Here is an 18936-nt window from a genome sequence, read left to right on the forward strand (position 1 = left end):
ACCAAGGTCTACCACCTTAAACGGCAGTGCTGTAAAAAGTACATAGATAATTGTCAAAAACACTGGACAGTACACATGACAAACAATACACAACAACCAACAGTCTCCTCTACGAAAATAGATTTATAATCAGAGACAAAACAAATAAAAAGATTACAAATGGTCCGAAAAAAGCCTGACTGGATACAGACACACAATGTAGTGAGGTTAAAACATGTTTTACGATGGTGTGCGCCAACCATCACATTTGCGTATCTAAATTATTTGACGTAAAAATTATAGCAATAAAGTTATTTGATATCATTGATCCTCTCAAAATAACATTGCATCAATATTTTTTATTTTGCACAAAAAAAAAATATCGAACGATATATAAAGAATTTCAACAGTCTTGGATAATGTACGAGCATCAAACTGTGAATTGATCCAAGTGACTATCAAAGAGCTCCAAATTCCTTTCGTTAGTTTTATGTGAACGTAATCTTTAGAATAGAATTATAACATTTACGGTAGCTACAAGCTTTAACGATACTCCGAAAACTCACGAGTGGCTCTCAAAACTGAACCAAGAAATAGAAACCTGCTGAGATACCATAGAATGACACTGCTCTCGGCAAGCGCCTGTGTGAAGCTGATCATTAACTGTGGCAGAGATAGTTTAAATGCTAATTTGTTTACGAACCGGAAAAATTGCGGAAACATGAAAGAAGCGCGCAGTGGGTGTTTTTTTGTCAAAACTATTTCTTAATTGGTGAAAATTGTAAGTTTAAGATTTCTTTTTATGGGAAAAATGTTGACAAGTAACGTGTATTTGAGATTTGATACGTAATGTAATAGAATCATATAGCGCTTTGTATGTTTAGGTATTACTTTCATCCACAATCAACGACTGAGTTAAATGCGATTTTTGTTGGTTAAGGTCAATCATGTAACATACTGAAATTTCCAAATTCACTATTAAAAAAAAAATGTATCGTATATCATTGAATGAATTAAGAAAATAGACTGTATACATGTATATATTTCGTGCGTCCAAAACATTTTCAAAAGAATCAGGTACGATAACCCCTACACATTTGAAATAATATAATTGAGAATTAAAAAGGACATGTGTCAAAAAGACTAAAAAGCGACCAGATTACAAAAAAAAAAACCAAATTTGACAGATTAACCAACAACAACCACTTTACTGCAGGTTCACGACATGAGACAGGTGCATAGAGAATGCAGTCGGTGACATATGTTTGTAACAGCACAAAATAGTAACAAACTAAAATTCAATTAGCTCACAACTTATATAAAAATACTAGACAACAAAACACTAACATAAGAGAACTCGCAGTGACTGAAAGTTAGTTCGAAGCAAACAAAACTAATAAATCAATCGTGTTCTCCCTATAGTACATTTAAGAACATTAAATATAGGTACCAATGATACTATAAATTCTATGTATAAAACATGATATCGTTCGAAGTCATATACATCACGAAGTAAAGGGCTGCTGCGTAGATTTTCTATTTCGTGGGGGATTTAATTAATTTATTGATAACTCATTAACACAGTGTTAGCAACTTGAGGTCCGTTTCGGGTCTTGCATTCTGTCTTCAATTTTGGGTACTCAGATTTCAGCATTCTCAATTGCTAGCATAATCTGACTGTCATAATTTAGCTGTAATTGTTAAACAAAGCAGATATGAAAACAGTTTCAAAGCATCCAATATCCGACCTTGAGCATGGAAGCGGACAACAAACTTCAATTATTAACAAGCCTCTGACGGTTTTAGTATTTGTTTGGCTTATCTGAAAGACTATGTACCATAATTTCAACATTTTTATGCATTTAATAAACTAAAACACATTCTAAACCCCATTCATGAACTTGTTTGTCATATTGGAGTCTTCATTGAGCAGTCTTAAGTATAGAACTTAGGGGTCAGACCCATGTCGTACAAGCTCATGATTGTGTTTTATACATAAAGGAGTAGGTCCGGTAAGGACCGATTTTGGCCTCAAATTTCAGGTTCATCTGACGAAAGATGTTGATCACTTTTTAAACACTTAAGTGTCTATTTCAATTGATTCAATTAATTTATGTGAAAGATTTTAACTAATGTAGTCATTAGTTCGGATTCAAGCTCAAATATAAAAAATCTACCAAATATGCCGATAAATGTAACTTTTCAGATGGTTTTTGTCAAAAATTAAAAGGGCCGCATCCGTGTTCATCCTCAACTTTTATATATGTTATGTATTATCATCAAATACAACTTACATTTAAATATTTTGGATTCGAACACTTTCGTTTTACACGGAAACCGTCTAAATTTTAACCAAAATCTAGAATTGTGAAGATAGTTGTGCAGTAATTTAGCATGACTTAATGGTGCTATAGTTCTCGATATATGTACATCGTATTGTCAAAAAACAGCCCATATTTATGTAGCAGAAGCATTCTACTGTCCAATAAATAACTAAGAGTATAAATTTTAACAATTTTGTAAAACTGCTATATTTAGGGCCAAAAAGGGTCTACTGGACTTACTCCTTTATAATTGAACTTTTAAAATATGTTCTATTACATTGTATTGCATTTCATTTCATTTTTTTTATTGCATTGTATTTAAAATGCATTATTGTTTGTTTGTATAGCTTGACCCTTATGGGAATAATTTGCAATTAAGATATTATAATATGGAACAGTATTTTTAGCAAAAGAAAAACATTAACTATTACTTTGGACTGCATTGATATAGTAACCCTTAAGTTTCATAAAGTTCTTTGGGGACAAAGATACCATAAGCGCCAAGCCTTCGCATACTTGGGGCGAACATAGTTTACTATTAACCATTAATAACAGCTGTATAATGAATATGATGCAATGGGTCTTATTTCTTTAAGACTCATAATTCATTCAAACTCTTTACCTGAATAAATAATTTTAGTTTCACAGACAATTTCTATAGGACATTAAAGGATAAGCATATGTTTACAATCGGAGAAAGGTAAATAATTTCAAACTTTTGTTTATGGCAGTATTATTAACCAAGATGTACAATTCATATTTAAAATTCAAGTAGTTTAACTATTAAAAAGAGAAAACTATCCAATTAATTCCAAATGAAAAAAATTGCGAGTATGGTCTTGAGAAACAATGAAAGTTTGTCGGAAGGGGACGGCAAATGGCTTACCCGTGTTAAGAGGGAACCATATCTCTTGCACGTAAAAGACACCCTTGTAGATTTTGAAAACGACGAGTATGCTAATACCGCTACACGGCAACACTCGCAACCGCAAAGTGGAAAAGGATTAATATAAGTTACAGTAACTTGTTTCCCAATCCACTATAAATATATATGTTTAAACTAAACTTGGGATGTGGCGTAACAGTACAGTATATAAACAAATTGTAAAAATCATGTTTTTATAAGAACCACATTATGATTTAAAAGAACATACACATTACTTATGATCGAGATTATCTTATGAAACAGTTTTTTTTTTAATTTTCAAAAGATGTTTTGATTTTTTTGATTTTTTTTAAAATTTTAACCAGAATTTGAAAAACTTAGGCGGAAAAAAACGGGGAGAGATCCTTTTGCGCCAAAAATGCGTCTTTTTGCACCACAACTTTCTCCAATGCTACGTTTGCGCCACCTGTTTTTAAAATTACATGGTATCATTTGCACCAAAAATAAAACATACGATTGCGCCAATTAGAAGAAAAATAACTTCTCTCCTTCTTTATTCGGACTTCGAAACGGCAGTTTACACGAAAGATACTTTCTTCTCCTGCTTATGTATGGTTACTTCCCAATTTAATGTATATAGTAGCTTGAAGCTTCACTTTATTGTCCAAAAAGACAAACATTGAAGGATGAAATGCATAAAACAGTTCATAAAAATTCCTGTGGAATGTTTTTGCTTCATTACTGGTACGTCTTGCTGTACATATAGTTCTAGCCCAAAGTTTTGGCGCAAATAATACTCCTGAAAAACAGCAGTTGGCGCAAAAGGACTGCTGCCAAAAAACGTGAACGTTTGCCTAATTATTGATCAGGTGCTAATATAAGGGAGACGAAGTCTTTTAAAACCATTTCCTGATACGTTTTGATAATCAGATATATACAAATTTGTAGGCAATCGTAAGCTTTACAATAAGGTAACCGGCGTCAACTGAATAAGGCGCAACTGTTTTAAAATAAATGACTTTGGATTCACTAGAACATGTTGTGTAAATATTTTTATTTTTATTGAGTCAAAATTGAAATTCTTGTCACACATTTGTTGCTTCAGAATCTAAAGGACTATAGGTAATATAAAACTTGCACGCTATTGGTCGTATCCCAAAATGAAGAAAAAACTATCACGACTATTGGTTTAACTGCTCTATAAAAAAGTACAACGTTTTCAGCGTACGCTTTCCTCAATATCATCAGAAATATTAGTAGAATTTATTAGATCATGACATAGAGAACATTGAATAGAAATGTGTCGGGTAACTTTTGAAGAGCTCTACTTTTTATGTTTAATCACTCTCACCCCATATGGAATTTAATGACCCAGTATATATCATATTAGGTCACTAACACACTATGTAACTAATAATATCTCGTTCATCGTATCTATATTGTTTCTTTTTTCAGAGAGAACAGTAATATAAAAATAAAGTGTGTAAATAACAAATGATTTAAGTATAACCAAAGGAGTCCATGTGTAGCAATTATTTAATATCGACTCTTTACATAGCTATGGAATCAAGACGACAATCTAAATATCTATTGTAATACTATAGTCGAGATTAGTATGTGGTATAAGGGAGACAAATCAACAGCGAAAATCAACCTTCAAGGCTAGAATCATACCACGAAATCAACACTGTTTGATGTTTATGAGTACTGATGAATTATATCTCTTACTTAATTTGTTCTTGCTGGATTTTTTTTTTTATCAAATTGTCATTACGAACAAGCAAGCTCAAATGTTTTACAAATAGAATAAAAATTTGATTTAATATATGTCATTTCATATATCTGTTAATATTTCTTTGGGTTTCACAAATCAAATCACTTGAGCTGATTAGAGTACATGGATTGAAGTACATGAATTTGAGTACACGGAGTGGAGTCATGGAGTGAAGTACCCATCGTGGACTCGAGACAGGGACACATCTACTCCACTGAAACAACGATTAGGCAACGATCTCATGTGGTGTCCACTTTATTTACAAATTTGAAATGGACATTCCTCGGAATCTTTGTCTTGTCATATATTATTATTATTGTTCTTACATCGGACGACAATATGTTGTATATGGAGTGTCTTGCTGCTTTGACCTGTATTCAGTAAAAGTCATATGGAACATTTCTGCTCAAACCTGAACTTTGGGCGAGCAAAGTAACATGTATGGTAAATAAACAACTCAACTATTTCCCATCTTTGTCATTTATTTCTTCATTGTATGTATATTTATATTTTATGGATGATTAATTACATAGTAACTATCTGCTTTCGGGTCGGTAAACAGAATGTGCTCTACGTGAAGTTTAGTAGTACAATTTTCTGTAACAACCTGAAAAAAAACCCAGAAACATATGAATAATAAAACCTGTATAGTCCAATAGTTATCGTTGATTACCATTTGTCATACTTGTATTTTTTTAATGATATTTTCTTAAATTGATTTTCCTGTTCATCTATTTTGCTATCCATGTCTTTATTAAGCTTACTATATTGTATGGGGTACGTCCAGAACTAAAATCCGTACTATGTAGTTGTCTTTTAATCATTTTCCTTTTTTTTACATGATACTTTCTCATTGGCGATAATATCACATCTGCCTATGTGCATTGCATATTGACATTTCTTACTCTAAAGTGGTCTGTTCCGCATCCAATGAAAATTCCAGCATCTCTGTTTGTCGCACTAGTGTCCAAAACATTGCCGACAAAATGAGCCACTGCAGTGTAGTGTGGAAGAGTCTGACAGACATCTTTCATCTGAAACGAAAAGGGGTTACATAAATTATTGTAAGTTAGTACGATAACATATTTTGCTTTAAAAATCTCATTAAAGGTGCGCTGTGGCACTGTTAAAGTCCACAATTCCTCAACACCGCTAAAGTCCACAACAAAGTTCATATACAAAAAGTATGGAACAATTCAATTGAGAAAACTAACAACCTAGTTTAAGAAAACAGTTTGTGAAAGAAGATGTGTTTTTTTAAGGAATATTTCTATAGGTGTTTGGTCATGGTGCTCCCTGTTTTTAATTTTTGAAAAAAAAGTGTGGGAAACATTTTTGTTAAATGAACAAACGGACGAACGGACTAACAGTGCATTTGCAATATACTTTTTTCACATTGTGTCATAGATCACATTTATTCGTTCAGTGAATATGTTCACTTGTGTTAATAAGTCTTTTGATTGAGTTAATCCGTTTCAATTGATATTTCATAGTGTATCTTTCTATGTTATGATGTTACACTATTGTTTCAGATAAGGGTTAGGGTTGTTACCTATAAAACATGTATACCCGCTACAATTGTTTGCACCTGTCATAGGTCAGGAATATGATTTCAGTAGTTATCGTTTGTAGATGTTGTTAATAATTGTTTCTCGTCCCCGTTTTTATATAGATTAGACCATTGGTTTTCCCTTTTGAATGATTCACACTAGTCATTTTTGGGCTCTATAGCTTGCTGTTCGGTGTGAGTCAAGACTCCGAGACGAAGACCGTACTTTGACCTTTAATGGTTTATTTTTACAAATTGTGACCTGTTAAGATACTTGTCATATTGGGACTCATACATCATCTTCTTACATACAAAATTTTTGAATTCATGGTAATTGTCTAACGAAAAAGGATTGACTTCCTTGTGTACAATAGACACTGACAACTGCCTCTAGAATATCTTTCATCATGTAAGCTCATGTCCGAAATTGTGATATTTGGAAATTATATTCAATTATTCTTTCATTCATAAATTGGTGCAATAACAAATCTCACCTTTTGACCTGGTGATAAATCTGACAACCGATAGTTTAAGCTGCAAGCAGACTGAACAAAGTAAATTGCTGGACTATGAATGCCGTCTGTGCATTTCGAGGTCTGTCCAACTACCGTATTGTGAGCAACACCAGCCAAAGTTTTTACGGGATCACAGGTAGCTGCAGATATATGAAGACAATTGGGAAACGGTAGTTTTTAATCAGTAAGAATATTTAATATACTTATATCAATCGCATTTATATGGCAAATGTGTTCTTTGACACATCTAGTTAACGTAACAGATTGATTAATTTACGATAAAAAAAAAACTATGCTAAAGACATTTCAGTTAACATGTTTCGTTAATAAATATCTTTTGCATCAAAATGTATGTTTTCTTAAATTTCTTTGAACCATAGTATGGTCTGATCGTCTTGGATTGTGTTATATGTGATTGACCCTAGGTTTATTTCTTCCTCTTATTTTTCGTTTCCATACACACTATTTGTACTCTAAATGTATAACTGTCATAAAGCAACACGCCCGAAAAAAAACACACAAAAGGTATTCGAAATAACACGTTCATCTCAAATATAACAGTACGATTAAGCAAATATTAGTATTTTATTTTTATTTTGTATTAATACCACGGTCGATAAGTGTATCAATAGTGGCTTAAATCCAAATGAATTAAAAGACAAAACTGTATTATCATTTTTTTCAAAGGAAATACATTGTATTGTATTTACCTGCCGTAGTCTGAGCGACTGTTGGTACTAAAACAGATAAAAAATAACATATAAACACAAATTATCAGTTCTCAACCGATTCTCTTTGTCAAATTCTAGATGTTGGTCTAACTAAGAAAAATGATTAAGAATAGAAACGAGAAATGTGTTAAAAGGAGAACGACCCAAACAAAGAGTAGGAAACGTCCCAAGGCCATCAATGCAAGCTCCCTAACAATCATGTATACAAGTTCAGCGAAAATGGAAGTCACACTTCACTCCAAAACACATAAATGAACCAAATTTTAAAAAAAAACATACAGGACTACCATGGACCAGAAGTCAATGACTTGGGACAGGTGCAAAAATGTGGTTTTTTTCTTTTCTAAATCTCCAACCTCCCCTATAACATTTAGCCAATGTGGGAAAAAACAAATACACAGCAAAACGCTCAGCAGTCGAATCAATTTAAAAGAAGTCCTAGTCTGATGTAAGAATGGTTGACTGAAAAAACTATGCAAAATGACAATGATCAACATGAATTTATGAAGAACAGCTTGCAGTTACTGATATGCGCGCTCCATACCTCAATTAAATAAACTGATTGAATTGTTATGTCTTCATCAATTGAAAATCACAGTCCCTCCGTTAGGGATTTAGAATCATACCATTGTAACATAAACGCGAGGACATAACCCGTACCATTCTAACAACTGGTTTTAGAATAAATGTGTTTAATTTCAGCAAAAGACGCTTTGAGTGAATCAATATTAATTTCAAAAAAGTGTCATATTTAATATTCTGGTAACAGTATTGCATCTTCATCGTTATCAAACTAGATTTGTGATAGAAGTAATTGATTGACTCTTGATATTTAACACTAATTTCATCACTCTTGTCTATATCGTGGCGTCCAGTTTTAATTAACAGATGAAGCAAAGTTGTTCTGTTATTAGGATAAGGGTACTATCACACATAATAATGATTTAAAAACTAAGATATCGAATTTTAGACACAGTAATAGTTGCCTTACATGTACATTTAAATTTTACGACATTTAACTCACTTTTCATATACTTGAGGGGTGATGCAATCATATTAGGAGACACCCCACCTTTAATTCATGCATTCTCCCTTTAAAAGAGTGTTCGCTGCTCATTTTCAAAGTAAATAGCTTCCCATAACACTAGTATGTATTGATTGGGGATTAATTTAAGAACCAAAAAAAAAGCAAAAAAAGATATTGGGGTCAATGTGCTTGTTTTCAAGATATTAGCCATTGGAATTTGGCGGCAAAATTTTTCTCTTGATTTTTCATAGCATTATCATTGACCAGTTAAAGTTCTCAAAAACTATATCGGTAAACAACAGTTGCGTCTAATCTATACTCAGAACAGCTTGGAATAGTTTGCAGAAAGACTCATCGAGACAGGACTCACGAACAGGTAAGTATATTATGCTAATCAATGCATTCAGCGAAAGTTTAATTTAAACCATACAAACACTGTCAAACGCTGAATTTTATTTTCATGATAAATGATAAGTTATTTACCTGGAGTTGGCTGAGTGGTTGCAACTACAATATAAAGAAAAATATACATTCTACATATGCATACGTGAGCAAAAAACGGATAATTGTACTGGTGCTACAAAGACATGGAAACCACCAACTTGTTTTTTTAACCATAAATTGGTTTGATCTTCTTGGATTTGTGTTATGTGATTGACCATAGGTTTATTTCTTTTTCTTATTTTTCTTTTCCATACACTCTATTTGTACTCGTAATGTATAACTGTCATAGATCAACACGCCTGGACAAAAAACCCACAAAAGTTAATCGAAATTACACGTTCTTCTCAGATATAACATTTTTTTATTATCATTTTCTACATTTTGTCTTTTGGACTAGGTTGTCTATGTCTTTTCTACATTTACAATATATGACTCATCACATGCTTAATATTTAAAATGCATAGGAAGAGCAAGGTAACGTGAAGAGGAACACGAATATTTTTCATTCCATATTTGTATGTTCATGTTGCCAAGTCTTGTGTTCTCCGAAGTGTTTTGTATACTGTAGTTTGTGCTATAATTTGTTTTGTCTTGTCGATTCATAGTTTCTTTTATTGCAGCGTTTGTAGCGTTTGTATCTCCTATTTTTTTTAACTCACAAAATGTTTCAATCTGGACACTCCTGGAACTTATAAATTATATGAGGAAGTTAAGGGATGGATTTTTATATCGTACCTGTGGCGTCAGTAGTAACAATAGTCTTTTTCTTGCATTGGCATGTATTTGTTGATGACTGCATTGCTGTAAAAATAAATACAGTAATAAATGGCCATGTTGGCATATAATTGAATAATATCCTTTAATACCAAAGCACTTGCAACTTTTGGGATGATACATGTGTACTTTGTAATTAAAAATCCAATAAACAAAATAGCGATATGATCGTAGTGATAGAACTATGCCTATGCATCAATAAAGGACACGTAATTTCGAACAAACTTTGGAAATAGTAAAACCGTAAGAAACCATTTGTTTTTATCCAGAAATGTGTTTTTGGAACATTCATATGATTTCATTGTTTTAGAAAGAATAGGTACTCTCGAAACCAAAATATTTCAGAAGCTCATGGAGTTATGATAAGTTTGCGAAACGAATTTGAATCCTGAGTCAACTGCATCTCACACTTTGAAAACAATGGCTACGAAATTACTTATACGTTCATCAAACGTCTTAGTGATCGTCAGTGTGCATGATAAACTAAAACATGTTGTTTGTTCCGTGGGTACAATTCACTAACGATAGCAAGGCTGATTGTCAATTATGAGAGTTCAGTATGACTAATAATTTGTGCAATATAGAATCATAGTTTACCAACCACTCGCTCAACATGGAAACGGAAGTGACGATGCCCATAAACGCACGACTGATGTTCACTAAAACCAAAGTTTTTGACGAAATGCTTCGAACTCGAAATTTTCTATCGTATAAAATTTCCATTTGATGACGATTTTGTTATTTCGATGAACATGTGACAAATTGATCTACTAATAACAATTTGCAAAACAGTAAACCTATTTTTGAGAACGGAGAACTAAATCGGACATTTTCACGTTTTTTATTGAAGTTTGTTCTTTTTTTAATTGACATTTGCGCTTATTTGATAAGACATTTGCGCTTTAAAAAAAAATTGCTTCTAATGATATAACTCGTATTCTATTCGGGCTTAGGAATTGGAAGGTTTGACGTAGCAGAGTTAAACTGTCAGTATAGTTTAATAGTCATTTCATAGCGCATACATTTCACAACTCACCAATACAGTTAAATATATCAAAAAGTAAATATTCTAAAGACATAAAGACACGTATAGTCATCACAGATCAGTTTCCGCTTGATATATGAAGCTAATAGATGGAACAAATACAGCTCTTGTAATTTGCCCTGACTGGTGTTTTGCCGACATTTTTAATAAATATTATAGTTTTTCCTCCAATCTTGACTGAGATTTTTGATTATCAATAACACTTATATTGATGTAATTAACCGACGGTGTTTCCACAATGAGAATCCACCTTCACTGGTCTTTAACTATTACTTTAAAGGGCACTAGCTACGAGTTGTATAAAAAATCAAATATCTTTTTTTTTTGCTCAATCAATAATGAAATGCAAATAGTGAAATAATAATTAGCTTTTAGCAGCCAGTATGGTTCAATTTTGTCAAAATAAGCTAAAAAAACCGATTGATTTTGAATTATTCACTTGCAAGTGAATAATTCGACCTCATTGAATCCGTATTCATGTGAACTTCAATTTAACCCCTTAGCTTTAGATGGATAACACGTGAATTGTATTGTAAAGTTATTTAAAGGAAAAAAATGTCAACATTGAAAGTGAAACAAAGATAAATCATTTGATTAACAGATCCGATCGTTCTTATACAGGTAAAAACGATGATAAACATGTATTTTTAATTTATAATATGAAATTAAATAGACCTATATAATCCAACAGCACGAGTTTGCTTAATCAATTTACATCTATATTTATGTTTACATCGCTTATATGGTCATCGCATGACTATAGAGGTCAACTCGATAATAAATTCGATGGCGTCTAGACTAAAATACACACGAAACGAAGTGATCGTGCCCTGTTTATTATTTATTTTAGACTTTTAATAGTTCGGATAATGTTTTTACATTGTTATGAATAAAATATGAGAATTTGATTAAAATCGGTGAACATGAATTTGACAGCTAGTGCCCCTTTAAGACTGTGCCTAAGTGAACTAACTAACCACAAATATAAGTTGAGTTTATATACGCAACTCGACGAAAAAGATAGTTTAAAGCATTTTAAGTACGTAGAACATTGTATGTTTCTCTGTCTAACGCATAACGTGTTTTCCCTTGTTATAGTTTTGTCTTTTGCTTTATTTTGAATGTTATAGCGTTATAGATACATTAAACAACATAATTTTAAACAATTTTACATTGTCTGTAGCATAACTTACCATTCTTGATTTCTAGGGCTAAATGATAAATACACTTGTAGTTATATTGACCATTACCATCAACAGGAATCTGGCGTAAATTATTCCATACTAGAAAAAATATTTTAAAAAATCAAATGAGAGATAAATTGTAATTGAAAATAACGGAAAAGCGAGTCTAAAAGTGAAAATGAAAAAAACGCAGGAAAAAATCAGAAAGACAGTAAAAGAACGACGAACCATAAAGGGTAAACGTGCTGACCTAAAAACAGTTTCTGCTCGTCCAGTTACATCTGCTATGCTGCTTATGATACGTAATCGTTTGGTGATATGTTTAAATGGACACATAATTAAAAAATATATTTTACAAATCGTGATCACTTTAATCACAGAGATTCAATTCACAATGGCATCATTAAAAACGAAGCGGTGAAATCAGTTTTAAACTTAAGAACAATTGTGAAACATTTCTTCTCTTGTCATAACAACATAGACACTACCAATCTAAGACCAAGATTTTTGAATATACTTCTTGAATATACCAAGTCAGGAATTTGACAGTTGTTGTCCATTCGTTTGATGTATTGTGTCATTTGGTTTTGCCATTTGATTAAGGACTTTACGATTGAATTTTCCTGGGAGTTCAGTATTGTAATAACACGTTTCGATTTCTTCTATCTCCCTCAATAATTATAAGTATAAGGTTGATTTAATGAAAAACGGAGAAGTCACAAGTTCTTGTGTACATAACTTTAAGTCTGGTTGTTTTGATAGGTTTAAGTTAATATTGCATTATGTACTTTCTTGATCTTTATGTTTTTGGCAATCCGCACATTTCCTACAGTAGGTTTATTCAAAAAATTTCAATGCACGGTTTGTTTGTCGATATAATGAAAATTAAAAGTTTTTAAACAGAGGTTTTATTGGAGTTGTTGTTAATGTTGTCTTTTGGGCAAATGGTTTAACCCAATATTTTTTTCTTCTAAAAATGTCATTTATCAAGTCAGGAATAGGCAGTTGTTATCAAATAATTCGTTTCTCTGTATGCTGGCGTTTGTTTATGTTGCAAATCAGTATTCCTGTTGTTCCTTTGATTTCCTCTTATATTTGTATTCCCCAGAATATTTTCGCAATCAATTGATGACTTTTGAACAGCGGTATACTACTGTTGCCTTTATTTGTCTTAATCGTCGATACAAAGTAAGTAAAAGCTTTGTTTTAATTTACATTAACACGATAATGTTCGAGGCCCTATCTCTGCGAACAACTTATAAACCTTTGATTCCGCTTAGATTTCAAAGTGAATTTGCACGGATAAATTCAGCCTTTAACGTTCCTTAAAGATTTACAAACTGTGTTTCCATATGTAAGGATGCTGACAGACAATAAGAGGAGCAGATTTTGGAAGTAGAGGATTCACATATGATACTTACTAAACAGATGAGTGTGACAATGTAGGTGGAAGTTTTTATAATGCGCTAGAAGACCTGCAAAAGTGTTTAGAATAAATATAGGTTGTTTTACATTATCATATTAAACTCTAGCAACGAATGACAGTTTTTAAGATTGAATGCTGATTTTTATAAATTTATTGAGTTGTTAAAGCGTTTACTGAAGTACATTTTGTATGAAGCGCAGAAGCAGAAATGTGCGCACGATCATCGTTTACAACCCTTTGAAATTACTAAAATAAGCATCCAATACTTATAATTACATTTTTAGGCTAAGATGATGAAAACATCACATGTGCACTGTATTGTGGAAGAGCGTGTCATCATGAATGTTTCAATTCATTACGAAATGAAGATTCATTTCATAATGACGCGAGATTGCTGTAAACCAATCAAATTAACGTATCACAATGAAACAGACTTGTAATGTAATTATTCGAGCATGATTAACTTATTATCGAAGAGCTTGTATTTGTCATAGTTTTCGGTGAAGTTTTTATTGAGTGATATCTTGACTTTTTTGACAGAATTCGTTTTTGCTTGTATAACGTTGATATTCTTCTTCAAACTTATAGATAGATAGTCGCAAACGAATTTGCGATCAATATGTTATAATCAGATGTATATTATATTCGAGAAGACAATAAGTAAATGTTTCAATTTTTTAAGAGCTCCTGCTGCAGCTATTTAAACAAAAAAACTTCGGACTCACATTATTCGCTTTATATTAATTTGATCTGAGCGTCACTGGTGAGTTTTATGTAGACAAAACGAGCGACTGGCGTATCAAATTTGAATCCTTGTACCTTTGATAAAAATTTCCACCACTGAGTCGATGCCACTGACATTCCGTCCCCGAGGGTATCACTAGCTCAGTAGTCGGTGTTGACATGAATATCAATTATATAGTCATTTATATAAATTTCCTGTTACTGATGATGCCGCAGTCACACTGTCACGTTTTCATACGTTTTAAAATGCTACGTACTATAATAATTAGAATGTCTCGTTATTTTGAAAGCTAGGTTGTACTGTGTTTGTGCTACGTTCTTATCACGTTTTGCTACGTATTAGTACGTGTAGACACGTATTAAGCACGTTTTGTAACGTTCCGGTAAGCTTTGATACGCAATTCCTAGGTTTCAATTTCGTTTTAATTTTCGCAATGTTTAATGTTGAATTTTAAAAACATACGGGGCAGGTCCAGTTTCGAACAAAGGATCACTACGTTTTGATACGCCTCGTTACGTATATTCCCGTTTCGCTTTACTTTCTAAACGGAGTAAAACGTATCACTGCAAACGTGACAGTGTGACTGGGCTTGATTTTTTTTTTAAAAACTAAAGATTTTCTTATCCCAGAATAGACAATTAGAAACAATTAATGGTATGATAAGTTGCTTGTACTTTGTACTTGTAAGATCGTAAGGTATACTTAATATGCTGATTCTTACTACCAAAGTGTCTGCCACAGTGATCTGACTCATACTTGTACGATCGTAAGGTATACTAAATATGCTGATACTTACTACCAAAGTGTTTGTCACAGTGATCTAACTCATACTTGTACGATCGTAAGGTATACTTAATATTCTGATACTTACTACCAAAGTGTTTGTCACAGTGATCTGACTCATACTTGTACGATCGTAAGGTATACTTAATATGCTGATACTTACTACCAAAGTGTTTGTCACAGTGATCTGACTCATACTTGTACGATCGTAATGTATACTAAATATGCTGATACTTACTAGCAAAGTGTTTGTCACAGTGATCTAACTCATACTTGTACGATCGTAATGTATACTAAATATGCTGATACTTACTACCAAAGTGTTTGTCACAGTGATCTAACTCATACTTGTACGATCGTAATGTATACTAAATATGCTGATACTTACTACCAAAGTGTTTGTCACAGTGATCTAACTCATACTTGTACGATCGTAATGTATACTAAATATGCTGATACTTACTACCAAAGTGTTTGTCACAGTGATCTAACTCATACTTGTACGATCGTAATGTATACTAAATATGCTGATACTTACTACCAAAGTGTTTGTCACAGTGATCTAACTCATACTTGTACGATCGTAATGTATACTAAATATGCTGATACTTACTAGCAAAGTGTCTGTCACAGTGATCTGACTCATAATTGTAAGATCTTAAGGCTAAAGTAAACAAAACAACAATAAAAGTAACACATATTCAATGCAAAATCTTTTCGGTCAGTACATGTTTCGTAGACGGCCCTTAGCATCGGTATGGAGTGGAAAAGAATGAGATAGAATGAAATTCAAAACAGTGTGGCTGTGGCCATTGATTGACACATTAAATTCATCCATTGACTGGGACAATTTAGGTGAACGTTTGTATGTAACGACCACTGCTCACTATGTACTTTTTAGAGACACTTAAACTATGGGGTAACCAAAGGTTCTCAACACCTTAATAAAGTAATTAGAAAAATCAATCAGAAATAACACGATGTTTTGATTTATATCAATTGTATAAATCAAAACATAAAGGTTATTCCTGATTAATTTTTCGAATTATTTTATAATTAAAGGCGTTTAGAAACCTTTGGTGACCCCACAGTGTAAATGTCTATCATAGGTACGTCGTGAACAGTGGTCGTTACAGACAAACGTTCACGAAAATTGTCCCAGTCAATGGATGAATTGAATGTGTCAATCAATGGCGACAGCTACACTGTTTTGAATTTCATTCTATCTTTTTCTAAATCTTATTCAAATGTTCGATACTCATATATAAGTTCCTTTAACTCCGTTTCTGTATTTGATATATACCACGTAATTGTACAATCCATTTTTTTTACGAGTTCAAAATACCAAAATAACTTTATATGTTTCGTAAACCAATTTCTCATTGAATCAACAGGAACGTTCCTTTGAATCAAATACACATTTTAAGTTTTTTATTTGATTAAGGTATCATAATTTACAAAATTTATATATTATTGGTTATTTGACCGTTATTGCTTTTAATTTACAATAGCTATCATATAACATTGTTTAAGTCACAAAAGTTATACTCACGCCATTGGGTGTATGAACCACTGCATTCGCATTGGTCTCTGTTAAAGTTGCGAAGTTTGTCTAGAACGACAAAATAGAAACAATTTAGGAATTCCTTAAAAAGTGTCAATCTTCAATAGTCTATATTTTATTGCCATAAAAGCGGGAGGTTTGGCTAGCCACAAAGCAATCAACCAACCATTATTTCCTTAAATGTCCTGTGACAAATCAGGAACTTGGCCAATGTTATATCATAGTTCGTGTGTGTGTGTGTGTTGCATGTTAGTGTTGTGTTCCTGTTGTGTTGTTGTTCTCCTCTTATACTTGATGTGTTTCTCTCAGTTTAAGTTTGTAACACGGATTTGTTTTGTTTTTCTCAATCGATTTATGAATTTCGAATAAAGAGATATAGGAAGATGTGGTGTGAGTGCCAATGAGACAACTCTCCATCCAAGTAACAATTTAAAAAGTAAACCATTATAGGTTAAAGTAAGGCCTTCAACACGGAGCCTTGGCTCACACCGAACAACAAGCTATAAAGGACCCAAAAATTACTAGTGTAAAACCATTCAAACGGGAAAACCAACGGTCTAATCTATATAAACAAAACGAGAAACGAGAAACACGTATATATTACATAAACAAACGACAACTACTGTACATCAGATTCCTGACTTAGGACAGGTGCAAACATTTGCAGCGGGATTAAAGGTATACTACTGTTGCCTTTATTTAAACAACGATGATATAGCACGTACATATTTTGATTTTATGAAGTAGGAAGCTGTTATGACATTTGAGAACATATTTCAGACAAGGATTGACAGCACCACAACCATACAAAAAATAAAGAAACATCAAACACCACTTAAACACTAAATTAGAGCAACGGGAACTCAAGCGACATAGAGAAGGAACTTGCATCTTCCGGACGGATAATACGTCCATTATACAATGGTTGGAAATGTTCAGTTATTTTATATTAAGATAAAGCTGATGATAAGATCCTTAAGATAAAAAACATAATTTAGAGAAGCAACATTGTACCACAAGATCAACCGAATCATAATCACATAAAAGTACAATTTAAGCATGCTTGTAGTTACAAAAAGATATTTTAATCCAATTTCAACAGAAGTGAAATAAGGTTTATGTAAAAAATCGAATTATTCAAAATCAAAATGGAGACAACTTTCGCTAATTTACAACACAAAGTATGGGAAATATTTTTCAGGTAAATAAACTCAACATATCTATTAGAATTAAAATTTCATATTTACGCCAGACGTGCGTTTCGTCTACAAAAGACTCATCAGTGACGCTCGAATTAAAACAAATCAAATCAAATCAAATAATTTTATTGGTGTAAATTCCTATACAGAAATGATACCAGCCGACATTTACAAAATACAAATACAAATACAAAAATAAACAAACAGACAAAAAAAAAACAAAAAAACAAACCAAACATATTTTCTCAATGATAAGAGATACATATTTTATATTTACATTGCGTGGAGGTGTTATTCATACAAAATTATTAATTCAACCCATTAACAATTAGCTTTAATACTATAAAAGTTCTTAACAACATTATGTTTGCTTTAAATGACTGTTCAAATCATACATATCGCTTATTCCAGCTACACATACAGTACTAATGTCTGTATCGTTACTTTTCAAAATGAAACTTAACTTATCTTGTTCACACATATTAGCAAAAGATGGAACTATTTCACTTAAATTACAAAAGAGTACATTTCTATTAATTTCTAGCGCTTTACATTGAATGAGGAAATGGAACTCATCTTCAATTCCATCCTTACAAATTGGACAAATTCTCTGTTCCAAAGGTGTTCTAGTATATCTACCAACTTCTATTAGTAATTTACTATTACTAATTCTGATTTTTACCATTTTAGAAATAACACTTTTGTTAAGGTCCAGTAGAAGATATTTTTCTAATTCAAAATTAGTTTTAACTTTGCGATATGTTCTTAGTTTATTACCATGACTATTATCATTATTTGAGTCACAAAAAAGAGCTTGTTTCCAGTATTTTATGAATTCCTCTTCTAATTTCTTTTGAAATGAAAAAAGTAATTTTTTCTTTGACATAGTATTTTGATTTTCCCAGACATGTTGAAAACCAAGTTTACTTAATAACACTTTTAATTTACTACAAAAACCATGAGGAAAGTTTAAGTTTTCATTGTATG

At 32.2% G+C, this 18936-nt stretch overlaps 1 protein-coding gene across 1 annotated transcript in view; it reads right to left on the reverse strand.

Moving 5' to 3' along the window:
* Positions 1 to 5427: 5427 nt before the first annotated feature.
* LOC143059616 (uncharacterized) overlaps positions 5428 to 18936 on the reverse strand; it is a 32568-nt gene continuing 19059 nt past the window's right edge. Inside the window, exons 15-24 of the mRNA XM_076233133.1 lie at positions 16739 to 16798; positions 15800 to 15850; positions 13654 to 13707; positions 12242 to 12331; positions 9965 to 10030; positions 9269 to 9292; positions 7738 to 7764; positions 7007 to 7167; positions 5869 to 5997; positions 5428 to 5570 (exon numbers count right to left, since the gene is read on the reverse strand). Of these exons, the coding sequence (XP_076089248.1) occupies positions 5475 to 5570; positions 5869 to 5997; positions 7007 to 7167; positions 7738 to 7764; positions 9269 to 9292; positions 9965 to 10030; positions 12242 to 12331; positions 13654 to 13707; positions 15800 to 15850; positions 16739 to 16798 (758 nt within the window). The 3' untranslated portion in view covers positions 5428 to 5474. The remainder of the gene's footprint in view (positions 5571 to 5868; positions 5998 to 7006; positions 7168 to 7737; positions 7765 to 9268; positions 9293 to 9964; positions 10031 to 12241; positions 12332 to 13653; positions 13708 to 15799; positions 15851 to 16738; positions 16799 to 18936) is intronic.

Source organism: Mytilus galloprovincialis, chromosome 14 (genome assembly GCF_965363235.1).
Source record: "Mytilus galloprovincialis chromosome 14, xbMytGall1.hap1.1, whole genome shotgun sequence".
Taxonomy (NCBI): Eukaryota; Metazoa; Mollusca; class Bivalvia; order Mytilida; family Mytilidae; genus Mytilus; species Mytilus galloprovincialis.